Source organism: Bombina bombina, chromosome 6 (genome assembly GCF_027579735.1).
Source record: "Bombina bombina isolate aBomBom1 chromosome 6, aBomBom1.pri, whole genome shotgun sequence".
In the NCBI taxonomy this organism is placed as follows: domain Eukaryota; kingdom Metazoa; phylum Chordata; class Amphibia; order Anura; family Bombinatoridae; genus Bombina; species Bombina bombina.
This window is the reverse complement of record NC_069504.1, coordinates 897,846,448-897,860,696: the sequence shown is the minus strand read 5'-3', so window position 1 is coordinate 897,860,696 and position 14,249 is coordinate 897,846,448. Positions and strand designations below refer to the sequence as shown.

Below are 14,249 nucleotides of genomic sequence, written 5' to 3'. Positions count from 1 at the left end.
AAAGACAGACTGTAATAGGTACTAAAAATAATGGTTGCTTTCCTTATTTGAGATGTATTAATTGCAACAGCTTAATAAGGGGTCCTTATTTTTTCCATCCTCGTACTGGGAAGAAATGTACCATTAATGTTTTTTTTACCTGTAACACAGAATATGCCATTTATATCCTTAAATGTCCGTGTTCAAAACTTTATGTTGGAGAAACAACAAGAAGGGTCAGAGACCGCATTGTCGAACATAAATCCAACATTAGGAATGGAGTTGAGAAATCACCAGTAGCCTGACATTTTAAGGAAGCTAGGCATTCAGTGAGTCAATTAAGATTTCAAATTATTGAACACATACCTATAGACAGACAAGGGGGGGGGGGTAGAGACAAAAGGCTCAAACAGAGAGAGACCTTCTGTATTTACCATTTAGAAAGTAGGATACCTATGGGAATGAACAAGAAATAGGATTTATCCCTATTTTTGTGAAATTATACATATCTTTAATCTTAGGTTATGAATAAAGCATGGGAAGTAACCCCTATCTTTGGAAAATTGTTTATAATATTCAGTTAAGGTTGTAGAATACAAAATGTTAAATATGCTTAATTGAGGTAATTTTACCTATGTGTTTATATTATGAACTGTCTCTTTAAATATATATTTTTCTGTTGTAGAGGGAGAGTTGCTCTGTGATGTCAGAGAGGGAGTGGTTTAGAGTGCTATTTAAGTCTGCCACATCTGTAACCATTTATGCATGATTAAGGACTAGTGTGTCCGGTGAGCTGCGATTGAATGCAAGTTGCTTCTGCGCATTAAAAGCTTTTGGGTATCCGCTTTCCATCTGCAGTGATCCTAGTATGGAATTACTATGTTTCGCAGGAAACTCCAGGCCCTAGACCCTTCCGGGTTTAATTGTAAAGATGAAACTGAATGTCGTAACTTCATTGTCTGGCTATAAGATCAGAAAATTAGACACTACAAAATTGAAGAAAGGGGACATTTAAGAAACATACACAACAATGAATGGCCCAATCAATATGAAAATTATTTAAAAGATGTGAATTGTCCCCTCAAAGTACAAGAACGTCAAGAGTCGATTGACTGGCTACTGGGTCTTGCTGTGCGTTTAGAATATGGAGATAATGCTGAAAAATACCAGAATGCAAAACCGTTAAGCACAGATTCTTCAAAGAACGCTGAACCACTTGTGAACTTGGATGTGAAAAATCCTGACTTTAAAGCTGGTGTAATAGCTTTGGCAAACTTGCTGCAGATACAGAGGCACGATCACTATGTCATGATGCTAAAAGCCATTTGCATACTCGTACAGGGACGGTAGTCTCCAGAAGCAGTAAGCAAGGCCAGCAATACAAAAGAGAGTCTTCCTGTTGCATTAGAAAAACACGTTCTTGGATTTGATACAGGAGATGCGGTTTTAAATTATGCTATCCGGATACTGCGGTTGCTACACGTAGAAGAGCTTCGAGAGCTACAAACTAAAATTAACGAGGCTATTGTTGCAGTACAAGCCATCATTGCTGATCCTAAGACAGATCACAGACTAGGAAAAGTTGGAAGATGAGAATTTCAGTTGTATCTAATAAATATGCACTATAAACCGAAAAAAATAATAATAAATTAATAAAATAAATTTAAAAAAAAAAAAGGACTAGTGTATCCGAAACATTGCTGTTTTAACTTTGTTGCACTTCCAATAAATTTGGAGATTATTTCAAGTGGTGCTGCTGCCTCTGTCCTTTGTGAATGTGTTTGGGTCTTTGGTGTGAGGCCTGGCAGTAAGCACACTACACTGGTGCTGAATTATTTTGGATATTAGCATAAATACATAAACAGTATAAATTTAAACTAGAGTATTAAAGTAATTTCTAATGTTTTATTTTACCCCTAAGATATAGATATAATTTCTGTATTTAATTGAATATGGATGTATAAACATAAACAGGACGAGTATAAAAACCAGATAACAAAACAATGAAGGTATTGGGTGTTTCAGTAGTATTTTCAAGCTAGAAATAGATTATTTTAAGAGATATTACACAATCAGTGTCAACAATAATTCTGTCAGGATAAACAGGGTTATAAAAGTAAATGTGTGCCACTTGCACATTATTAACCTGCAGATATAAGAGTGCCTGTCATTGCCTCTGCTTGTAAATAGTGCGGTAGTCTGGTGTCTGCAAGTAAAGAGGGCCCTGTAAAGACTAAAAGAAATATCAGAGCGCCAACTGTAGAAGGCAGGGTCCCCTATTTACTAAAAACAAATTTTCAGGTGTGGATTCAAAATGTGTTTATTACAACACAATCGGAACAATAATGGTTAACTTCTTCAACTGCGATAGCTAAGTTCCTTGCAATACAGTTAGAACAGTCACATTAAAGCCCAATATTGTGTTTAAACAGCATTGGATACCAAAATTAACATATATAAAATTTATTATAAAATCACAGTCCTCTGAGTATTCAGGATGTTAAAACAAATTATATTGAATAAAATTATACAATCTTAATTTCCCTCATGGATCCATGTATACAATCTAAAACTTGCTTCTACCATACATTGGAGTGGTAATAAAATCAATATAAAGCTTGTTTCTGGTGGTTTGGTCTTAACCCCCTATCTCAAACCAGTGAATGAGATAACCTGTATTCCAAGAGTGGAACCTTTCAGGTCAGAATTAAATAATGAAAAACGATATAGAAGTTCACATTAGCTGCTAGCAATCGTTAGCGATCAGGGTTTAGCTGAATAAAATCCCCTTGATAGAATATCCTATACAGAACAGATTGAATAGTGGTCGACTTGCACCCTATTAATACAATACAAATATATTTTTGTGTAGTGGTAGTGAATACTACCTCCTAAAACGTGATGCACAAGCTGTGAAACAATATTGGTGAAAAAAACAGTCACAGATGAAAACAATTGAAGTGAAAAAATAGTCCCAGTAGAAAACAAAAACAACAATCACAGTGAAAAAAACAATCCGGTGATGGATCTCAATCCCAATAAAAACAATTCCAGTAAAAAATAATCGTGGCAGAATAGTCTAGTGATTAATCCTTAACTTGGTGTTCAATCCGAAATATGTTAATAAACTCCTTTAAATGGCAAACTAAACCAAAATAGTTAGTGAGTATGTGCAATGCTTGACAACCTTTAAATTCCCACAGTCAATATGCCAAAGTCAATGTGTTAATTATCCTCACGGTCCTAAGTGTGCAAGATTTTCCTGTCAGCCCTGGGTCCCTTTGCTCTCACGCGTTCGGTCCCTCAGCCCTTTCAAGCCTTTGTTCCCTCTGCTTGTTAGCTCGCGGTCCCATGTTTTGGTGTAATCCTAACTTCAGGAACTTATGCGGTCCTACTACTATTTGTGTTAGGAATAATATATATATATATAAAGAGGGCCCTGTGTACAGGCGAGTGAGCCATTTTTGCAGACCGGGTTGTTTTTTAGGGGTGTCTCTTATTGGTATTTTGAGTGAATATTTGTATCTTTTTTGATCCGGCAGTATATTGAATGTATCGACCCCCCCAAGTGGAGCCTATGTTACTGGCCAGACTACTACTTAATGCTGGAAAATCTATTGTCTTCGGTTCTGTGGCTCCCCGGGAGTCCCCTGCAAGCTCCCATAGCAGCGACGCCACCCCAAAGTACTGTTCCATAACTGATGACCATTTTAGGCGGCTGTTTTTTGGTGTTGATGTTATGGAGAAGGATACCTCTCTCTTATCTGCCTTGCTGATTGCTGTGCCTTCTCTTAAGGTAGGGATCATAGTTTTTTTCAGATCAGCTATAGGCGCCATTTTGAAATATTCAGCAGTGCCTCTCCCCACTGCTACCAATGATGAATGTAAGAGCTGATTATTTTTATTCTTCTGCCGGTCGTCGTCGTCCTTCGTGTTAGGCTTGTGGTCCTGTGTTATCAATGAGTGTGGTGTTCTCACTGCAAAATTTGGTTGTCTGATCTTGTCCTCTGATGGACTCTCAGATTGTATGTATTCTACCGGCTGTAGTGTCAGTCTTGATGCACTCATTGTCCGGTGTTGTGATGGCAGTTTGCTATGCTGTCTGTCAAAATGAGAAGCTCTTGTTCTGTGGGTGCTCTGTCTATCAGAGCTTGCATCATAGCTTTCAGTTTAATAAAATGGGAGTCCAATATGTCACTGAAGTTTTCGGACCGCAAGTTTGCAGATGATTGTTGTATTATTGCCTCTTGAATAGCGCAGATGTCAAAGTATTATTTATGTGTCCAGTGACTGTGTAAACTCAAAGGGAGTTGTAAAGGTGATATAGGTGCTGATTGTGCCCAGTTCTGGTCAAACACCCCAGTTTCCTGGGGGAGGGGTGCGCAGCCTGTTAGAATGCCGCCGCAACAGGCCTCAGTTGTCCATTTCTGACTCCTAAATATTTAATACAGCAGATTGGATGTTGAAAAGTGGTTGCAGGATTTGTAAGTTATGAAGCCAGTCATAATTATTTTTGGATGCTGTGGTTTAACAACGATAATCGGTGGACTATTGTTATTTCTCTTAGAGCTCTAGAAAGTTGTGACCACTCAGAGCTGCTGCATGGACACACACCCCATATCTATACCTATATATAATTGTATATATATATATATATATATATAGAGGTATAGATATATATTTTACAAAAAAAATCATATATTTGTAGAAATATGTATTTATGAATAAATAGAACACATTCTTGTGTGTGAAGAACATTGGACTGTGAAATATTCATATTTTCATGTTGGGTTTGCGCACATGAGAATATGCGATTGGGTTTGTGCAAGAGTGGGGTGTTTTTTTCCACTTTTTTTTTCTCCCTTGACTTCTATTGGAAAATATGTGAACGTGCACTCAATATTCTAACTTCAGCTTTTTGCACTTGTCGAGTTAGTGCGCAAGCAAAAACAGTTTACTTTCAACTCATAATACGAGCACAAAAAGCTTACTTCTAGCGCAGTTAAAGTGACTGTAAAGTTGAGCGTCCTTGCTCACATCATAGGATAGAATTAAAAAAATTAGGCAGACTTTCATTCATCAAATTTGTACTATATCTTGATATTCTCTGATTTTTACCTTTTAATGCTAAAATGATAATCGCCATTCCTCCGCCTGCCATATTGTGCAATGAATTTAAAGATGACTAATCTGCAATCCACTAATCGATGTTTCCCCCCTGGGGCGTTCAGCCCCTTTGCAAAAATGTCATGCCCCATGCCGACGCTTATCATTATAGCATTAAAAGGTAAAAAATCTGAGAATATCAATAAATAGTACAAATTTGAAGAATGAAAGTCTGCCTTATTTTTTAAACTCTATCCTATGAGGTAAGCGAGTACACTCAACTTTACATTCACTTTAACACTTGAGTGGGAGCGTTAGCGCTCCACTTGTTATCTGGCCCATAGTGATTTTAAAGGGACAGTCTACTCCAAAATTGTTATTGTTTAACCCCTTGTTATTGTTTAAACTTGCCCAAAGTACCAAAGAATTTTTAGCATTTTTGCTATCACTCTGATTAAACAGAAATAAAGTTTTTGATTTTTTGATTTACCTCTGAAAATTATATTGATTTTTAAAGTAGACAGCCAAAGGTATTGATCTAGGCCCATTTTGGTATATTTGATGCCACTATTTGGCTGCCAGATACGATCAAATATAAAAAAAAAGTTAACGTTTTCTCAAACTTTGGGTTTCTCACTGATATTATTTACACACAACTACTGCACACAATCATTAATTATTCCCCCCTTCGTATTCCCCTTTTTTTCTGTAGTGTAGCTTCCCATCCCTCCCTCTTCTTTAAAAAAATTCTGTAGTGTTTTTTTTTTTATTTAATAAAATGTATATGTAGATTATATCAGCTAGATTACGAGTCTTGCGTTAGTCTTAAAAAGCAGCGTTGAGGGGTCCCAATGCTGCTTTTTAACGCCCGCTGGCAGGAGTCTGGCAGGCACAGGTGTACCGCTCACTTGTTTTCTGCGATTTTCGCATACCGCAAATCCCCTTACGTCAATTGCAAAATTACAAATAGCCCTTAAAAGGGCCTTTTGCGGGGCATTGCTCCAAAGTAATCAGCTCTTTTACCTGTAAAAAAAAATACAATACCCCCCCAACATTAAAACCCACCACCCACACACCCAACCCTACTCTAAAACCCACCCAATCCCCCCTTAAAAAAACCTAACACTACCCCCTTGAAGATCACCTTACCTTGAGCCGTCTTCACCCAGCCGGGCACAAGTGGACCTCCAGAGGGGCAGAAGTCTTCATCCGATCCGGCCAGAAGAGGACATCCAGACCGGCAGAAGTCTTCATCCAGGCAGCATCATCTATCTTCTTCCATCCAGAGCGGAGCGGGTCCATCTTGAAGACATCCGACGCGGAGCATCCTCTTCCATCCGACGGTGACTGAAGAATGAAGGTTCCTTTAAGTGACGTCATCCAAGATGGTGTCCCTTCAATTCCGATTGGCTGATAGAATCCTATCAGCCAATTGGAATTAAGGTAGGAAAAATCCTATTGGCTGATCCAATAATTCCTATTGGCTGATAGGATTCTATCAGCCAATCGGAATTGAAGGGGCGCCATCTTGGATGACGTCACTTAAAGGAACCTTCATTCTTCAGTCGCCGTCGGATGGAAGAGGATGTTCTGCATCGGATGTCTTCAAGATGGAACCGCTCCGCTCCGGATGGAAGAAGATAGAAGATGCCGCCTAGATGAAGAGTTCTGCCGGTCTGGATGTCCTCTTCTGGCCTGATCGGATGAAGACTTCTGCCCCCTGGAGGTCCACTTGTGCCCGGCTGGGTGAAGATGGCTCAAGGTAGGGTGATCTTCAAGGGAGTAGTGTTAGTTTTTTTTTAAGGGGGGATTGGGTGGGTTTTAGAATAGGGTTGGGTGTGTGGGTGGTGGGTTTTAATGTTGGGGGGTATTGTATTTTTTTTTACAGGTAAAAGAGCTGATTACTTTGGGGCAATGCCCCGCAAAAGTCCCTTTTAAGGGCTATTTGTAATTTAGAATAGGGTAGAGAATTTTATTATTTTGAGGGGCTTTTTTATTTTATTAGGGGGATTAGATTAGGTGTAATTAGTTAAAAAAAATTTAATTCTTTTTTTATTTTCTGTAATTTAGTGTTTTGTTTTTTTTGTACTTTAGTTTATTTAATTTAATTGTAGGTAGTTTATGTAATTAAATTAATGATAGTGTAGTGTTAGGTGTATTTGTAACTTAGGTTAGTATTTATTTTACAGGTAAATTTGTACTTATTTTAACTACAAAGTTGCCTGTAAAATAAATATAAATCCTAAACTAGCTACAATGTAACTATTAGTTATATTGTAGCTAGCTTAGGGTTTATTTTATCTGTAATTATTTAGTTTTAAATAGGATTAATTTATTTAATTGTAGTAAATTTATTTAGATTTATTTAAATTATATTTAAGTTAGGGGAGTGTTAGGGTTAGACTTAGGTTTAGAGGTTAATAAATTTATTATAGTGGCGGCGACGTTGGCGGCGACAGATTAGGAGTTAATAAATTTAATATAGTTACGAGCAACGTTGGGGGGCAGATTAGGGGTTAATAAATAAAATGTAGGGTTCGGCGATGTTGGGGGCATCAGATTAGGGGTTCATAAGTATAATGTAGGTGGCGGCGGTGTCCGGAACGGCAGATTATGGGTTAATAATATAATGTAGGTGGCCATGATGTCGGGGTCGGAAGATTAGGGGTTAATAAGTGTAAGATTAGGGGTGTTTAGACTCGGGGTTCATGTTAGGGTGTTAGGTGCAGACATAACTTTTATTTCCCCATAGGAAACAATGGGGCTGCGTTAGGAGCTGAACGCTGCTTTTTTGCAGGTGTTAGGTTTTTTTCAGCCAGCTCAGCCCCATTGTTTCCTATGGGGAAATCGTGCATGAGCACGTTTAGCCAGCTCACCGCTACCGTAAGCAGCGCTGGTATTACAGTGAGATGGGGAGCTAAATTTTGCTCAACGCTCACTTTTCTGAGGCTAACGCCGGCTTGAAGAAAACCTTTAATACCAGCGTTGTCTTAAGTGAGCGGTAAGAAAAAAAGGCTTGTTAGCCCCGCACAGCCTTACCGACAAAAACTCGTAATTAAGCCGTATGTGTTTTAATTTCTTATTGAAAAACAAGGAAATACCACTAGAAAAAAGGGTAGGTGTGGTGTTTAATGGGTGAGCAGAAGTTATATGCGAGGGAGAGGAGGTGAGAGGATGAGGAGACTATGTGCAAGGAAGAGGGTACAGAGAGGGTAAGGACTGGCATGTGATGGGCAGTGAGCTAAGAGGATAAGCAGGGCTGTGAAGAGGTGAAAACATAAGGAGGCAGTTGTGTGCCACTGTGGGTGAGGAGGGTGCTCTGCATGAGGGAGAAAGAAATAAGAGGGGGAGAAGCAGACTTTGAAGAGAGGGGTGAAGAGGAAGCTGAGGGTGAGCAGACTGTGAGGGAAAGGTTGTTGAGAAGATGAGTAAGAGGGATTGAGAGGTAAAGAAATGTGTGTGAGAGAAACAGTGAGAATGTGAGGAGAAAATTGTGTCTGAGGTGGGAGGATGAGGAGTTTTTTGCATGTAAGGAAGAGGGGAATGAAAAGGTTACCAGGGACTTATGTAAAAGAGAGTGAATTTAAATTGTGCAGATTATAATATATATCATAGGCAGTTTCACTAGTGATGTCACTGATGTTATAAAAGATATCATGAGTGATGTCACCAGTGAAGCCATTGATGTCATGGTCATGCAAAGCTCCTAAGGGGAAAATGGGGCAGTTTAAAGTGAAAGTAAATTTTGTCCCTTTAGAACACATCAATGCATTGTATAACAGTATCATATTAACATCATATTTAATACCGTTCTCATGCTGACTCCTCCCATCTTCTACTTCCTATATTTCTCAGTGTTGTCGTATAGAGCGGTCCCACCCGCTCTATACATATCACAAATGCGCGTTCACAAGGACCGAGTGCATTGCACATGCACGAATCGCCGATTCTACTTTCAATGCGAATGCGATTCTGTGTTCACCCTCAGTGTTCACTGCTCAGTTAGTTTGAAATGGAATGCACATGCGCGAATCGGGAGCACGCGTCTAAGATAATAGTCAAGAATCAACATTTGCTGCATGTGCAGAGCCTTAAATAGGTGGATGACGTCGCCTAACGAGCAGAATTTAATTTGGAAAATAAAGAAACGTGATCAGGAAGTAAAAATTATAAAAAAAAATGGGTTGAATTCATCATAGAAAAAAATATGCTTTAATTTAGGATAAAACTTGATTTGCAAATAAATTTGAAAAAAAACCATGATTGAAAGTCCTATTAATTTTCAACATACTATATTACTGCGGTTCGCAAAACAGCTAACTTTACTTTCACTTTAAGTTAGGAATTTCCTTGCTTTTAAAGTTTGATAGAAAACATAAAAAAACTCTGGCTTTAACAAATTATGGGCCAGATTACGAGTACAAAATTGCGTTTTTGCGAGTGTGATATTTGCGCTCCACCCAGTAATACCAGGGCACACAAATGCACATATTAACACCTAAATATATATGTACATAAGCATATACATATATATTTACAGGGAACACACAGTCCCCATAGAACACAAAGTAAAGGCACTTTTCAGTGCTGTTTTTTTTTCTAACACCCCACACCCGCTCAATTTAAGCCCTAAAAACTGCTTCCTGCATTTATTTAAATAATAATAAAAAAAAAGTTAATATTTTTTAATTTTAAAAAACAACACACTATACTTAATTAAAGGGGCAATTGTGGCACATTTTGAAAATTTACCAGAGATCTGATCTCTGGTTAATTTTTGGAGTGCTAATTGCTATGCTTGTAGAAGTATTAACCAGCCACTGGTAATGGCTGGTTATTTATCGTGCGCCCATAAAAAGGCAAATTTTCCTGTTTACGGGTGAGCAATAAATTAGGGCTCCACTTGTAATCTAGCCCTATATATATATGTGTTGAGTACTTGATATCCTGTAAGGGGATCTGCAGGAAAGTCACACTAGGACCCCACCATCTACAAATAGTGTGGTTTTCATTTTTTATTTACAGTTTGATTTAAAGTCACACTTGCACTGTCGTGTTTGTCAATTGTGACTTCCATAGCAATTTATTGGAATCTGTTTCCATCCACTCCACTGCTAAAACCATCTGAATGTCAATTGTATGCTGGTAGGATGGGCATACTGAGCACCATTTTTATATTGTCACTTTTAAAGGGACAGTATACACCCATTTTTATTTAACTGCATGTGATAGAAACTACTATAAAGAATAATATTCACAGATACTGATATAAAAATCCAGTATAAAACCTTGTAAAAACTTGCTTAGAAGCTCTCAATTTTGCACTGTTTATGAGGTTAAGCTGGGACACCCACTGAAAGGGGCTGAGAGCAGACCCTCCCCTGCATATGAAAAGACCCATTATACAAACAATAGCAATCTGAAGTCTGTATACATCAGTATACATCTTAAACTTAGGGGCTTGGTTATGAGTCTGAAAATCAACACAATGTTATTTAAAAATAAGCAAAACTATACATTTTTAAAAAATTCTCACAGATAGGCTATGTAATTAGATCATCTACAAAGCATTTAAGGAAAGAAAATTCTAGTGTAATGTGATGGACCTCCTGCTACCCCGAATGAGTATCTCCGTCAGAACACTTTCCTTGTCCTGGACATCCCTTTATCCAGAGCAATAGCTCCTGGTATCCTCCTTTGACCGTAGTCTAAAGTTTAGAGGTGAACAGACCTGAACAGAACTGAGGCAACACTCAGGTTTCTGAACACAAAATTAATACTTTATTTAAAAGCAGCACACATATTTATAGACCCTGGCATTCCAGAGTCACAGAGCTTCAGGATACAGAGGGAATTGGTTAAACAGTAAAACAAACATATGAACAATAAATCAAACTTCTAACAATTGTCTATTCACAGGTAAAACAGATTAACATATCAACTTAATTAACTGAAGAAGAATGTTTACTCAGACAATCGGATTTTGGGCAGTCTAGTTAACATAATAATACAGGAACACAATCAGTTTAACCAGACAGACTCCTGAGACATAATCAGATCTGAAACGTAAATAAAACGCCTCTTATTAGAAAATATAAAAACAGCTCTTAATAACTATTAAGTCCTTTATGCCCACTTGGTTTATAGAGTCACACTTGCTCTCACAATGGGCACTTGCACCCTGTATCCATCCTGTATGGGTACAGGGTGATGTGGACATACAACAGAATTATGAAAGTACATGGGGTGTCTGGTATATAAAATTCCACATTTCTATGTAGTCTCTGGGTATCCTTAAAGGGATAGTAAACCTTAAAAATAATGTTATATAATTCTGCACATAGTGCAGAATTATATAACATTATATTAGCGCAATCTTTATAAAACAAAATTTCCCCTTTGAATTTCCCCTCCTGCTGTCTGACAGAACAGGAGCGAGCTGCACTTAGCGCTATGGCGCGGTCGGGCCGGGCTGTGACTATACAGCTGGCCCGATGCACTATTTGAAAAAAACAGACCCGCTCAGCAGATCACAGAGAGCGGGTCTGTAAAACAGCAGGTTTTTTTAAAATTCAAAGGGGAAATTTTGTTTTATAAAGATTGCGCTAATATAATGTTATATAATTCTGCACTATGTGCAGAATTATATAACATGATTTTTAATGTTTACTGACACTTTAAGCCCATGTACCCCCTGCCCAAAGAGTGTTCCATAACAGGCCACAAAGATCATGGTGACTCACATCACATGTACAATGTCCTTTTAAGCTTTAAAAAGTATTGTTTTTTTACAGTATTTATTATTGTTGTTTGTTAAAAGGCTGTTTCCATTTTGGAATGTTCTGAAAACAAGGACTTATAATTTAATTTTTATTTTTTTTGAGTTTTCAAAAGGGCTTTATTGACCATCGTGTTCAGAATACACAAAAAACAAGATACAAATAGAAGGTAATGGTGGAACAAGGCAAATAATACAAAACATACAGATTACAGAAGTTGTCTAAAGCTCAAACTGAATGTCATATAAAACAAGGAAGAAAAGAAAACATGACTCACATAGATGTTATTGGAATTAACATAACAAATAATTCTCAGTGTACAAGAATGGAACTTTGAGGGAAAAGTTAAAGTGCAAAGAGGACTTTTAGGCCCTAAACATGTTGTGTTCACTGAATTTGGGGAAAAAGGAGAATGGGAGCTGGAGTAGAAGAGGAAGGGGAGAGATGAAAAGAAAAAGCCAAGAAAGGGGGAGGGGGTCAGGGAGTGACAATGTCACTAAAAACAGTGACAATGTCACTAAAAACAGTTTGTTGTGTCAGTCGTAGACACATTCTAAAGTCTCTTCGCTAGCTAGTGGTCGGGAGTCGTTATATTAGGTTTCCACTCAGTGTCAAATTTCTCCTTCCAGTCTGCCCAGACGAGTTTGAACATGTCTGAATTGTTTAGTTTGTAGAAGACATCTTTCTCCATGGTGTAAATATACACCATTGTGTTGCAGACTGCAGACCACCTAGGGGGGGAATCCATCTTCCAAGCACAAGCTATGGCGTGTTTAATAGTCATAAATAGGTATATGCAGATATATGAGAGGTGTTTGGGTAGAGTGTGGATTCCTAGGTGTAATAAGGCTATGGACGGTAATTTAGGGAGAGGGATACATAAATTGGATAGAACTGAAAAGCATCGCTGCCATAAGGGCTAGATCACAGGGCACTCCCACCAAATATGAAGTGCGTTACCTCTATACCCACAACCCCTCCAACACCCAGGGGATGCACTCGGGAACATTTTCGCCAGTCTTGTAGGAACATAATACCAGCGGGATAAAAGTTTATAATAAATCTCATAAAGCGTTGTGCAGAGTGTGGCCTTCTGGGATAGGGAGAAAAACAGGGGGGAACTCGTGTCTCTAATAATGAAGGACTTATAATTTCTTACTGGATTTTTTTTTTTTTTTTTTAAACTTTATTTATTCAAAGAACATACATCGAGTCCAGTCCATCAAGCATAAAAATAACAATAGAGATTAACATTATAACGATATAGGCAACAATATCTTTTAAGAGATACAATGCTTGTAAAGAAAACATGTTACTTTTGGTAAAGTGCAATGAACTGAACCCACATACGCCCTCTTTTTCTATTTCCAGTTTATCTTCTCAACCTTAACCTTTCTCTCCACCTCCTACCCGGGGTGTCACTGAAACTTTCTACCTGTGGGCCTAATGGTTTTAATGGATTCTAGGACCCAAGGACTGAATGTATGCATCAAAATCCAGTTGCCACTCACCTCTCAACTGTGCCTCAAGAATGTAGTTTGTATTACGGATCGGATACAGCACTTGAATTTGATGTCTCTGTTCTAGTGTATGCAGATAAACTTCCCATTTATTCATGAATCGTTTTGTGCATTTCTGCGCGTCGCCTAAGGTGTCTGCCTGTTCATAAAGCATTTGTTGGTGTACTTCTCTTTTCAATTGGTTTAGTGTAGGAGCCTCATGTTTCTAAGCACTGCCTTTCTTGCCTGTAAGATCACCATGTGTGTAAATTCTGTGTTTGTCTTGTTTAAATTTCGACAGTCTAGAAATATAACAGATTCTATCGTTAGTGAAGGAAGTTGGATGTTAATAGTTCGTAACCAGTATTGAGTCATCCCCCAAAATCTAGTCAGCCTCGGGCAAGCCCAAATCATGTGTATTAAGTCTGCGTTGGGTTGAGCACATTTCGGGCAGACCCCTGGAGACCCTGTTTCCCAGGCTTTGTACAATTTGGGTGTAATATAAGCCATCTCCAAAAGTTTAGTGTGAGATTCCCTATGGTCCATTGATAATGAGGCTTGTTGTACCCTAAGAATGCTGTTTTTAACTTGCGCTGTTGAAATCTCCGTGCATAACAACAAGGACCATCTGTCTCTGATATGATCTAATGTACTTTCATTGATTGATTTTGTTAGTGATTTATATATTGGAGTGATTGATGTGTTCCCTTGAGCATACAAGGTACACAGTTGGTAAATGGCTTGTTCACTCCCCTGAGAAGCCCCAGATCTCATAAGTTCAGCTACATAGTGCCTGGCTTGTAGGTAGGCGAAATGATGGGGTCGTGGCAAGGTGTACTTGTCTTGTAAGTATGCAAACGTGTGTAGTGTCCTCCCATCTCCCTCT

The 14,249-nt window shown here is 38.3% G+C and overlaps 1 protein-coding gene across 1 annotated transcript; it reads left to right on the top strand.

The window, feature by feature from the left end:
* Positions 1 to 858: 858 nt before the first annotated feature.
* On the top strand, positions 859 to 1,627 carry RTRAF (RNA transcription, translation and transport factor). Its single transcript, XM_053716159.1, is given in 1 exon segment — positions 859 to 1,627. A coding segment is annotated over 1 exon segment (714 nt). The 3' UTR covers positions 1,573 to 1,627.
* The last annotated feature ends 12,622 nt before the right edge of the window (positions 1,628 to 14,249 follow it).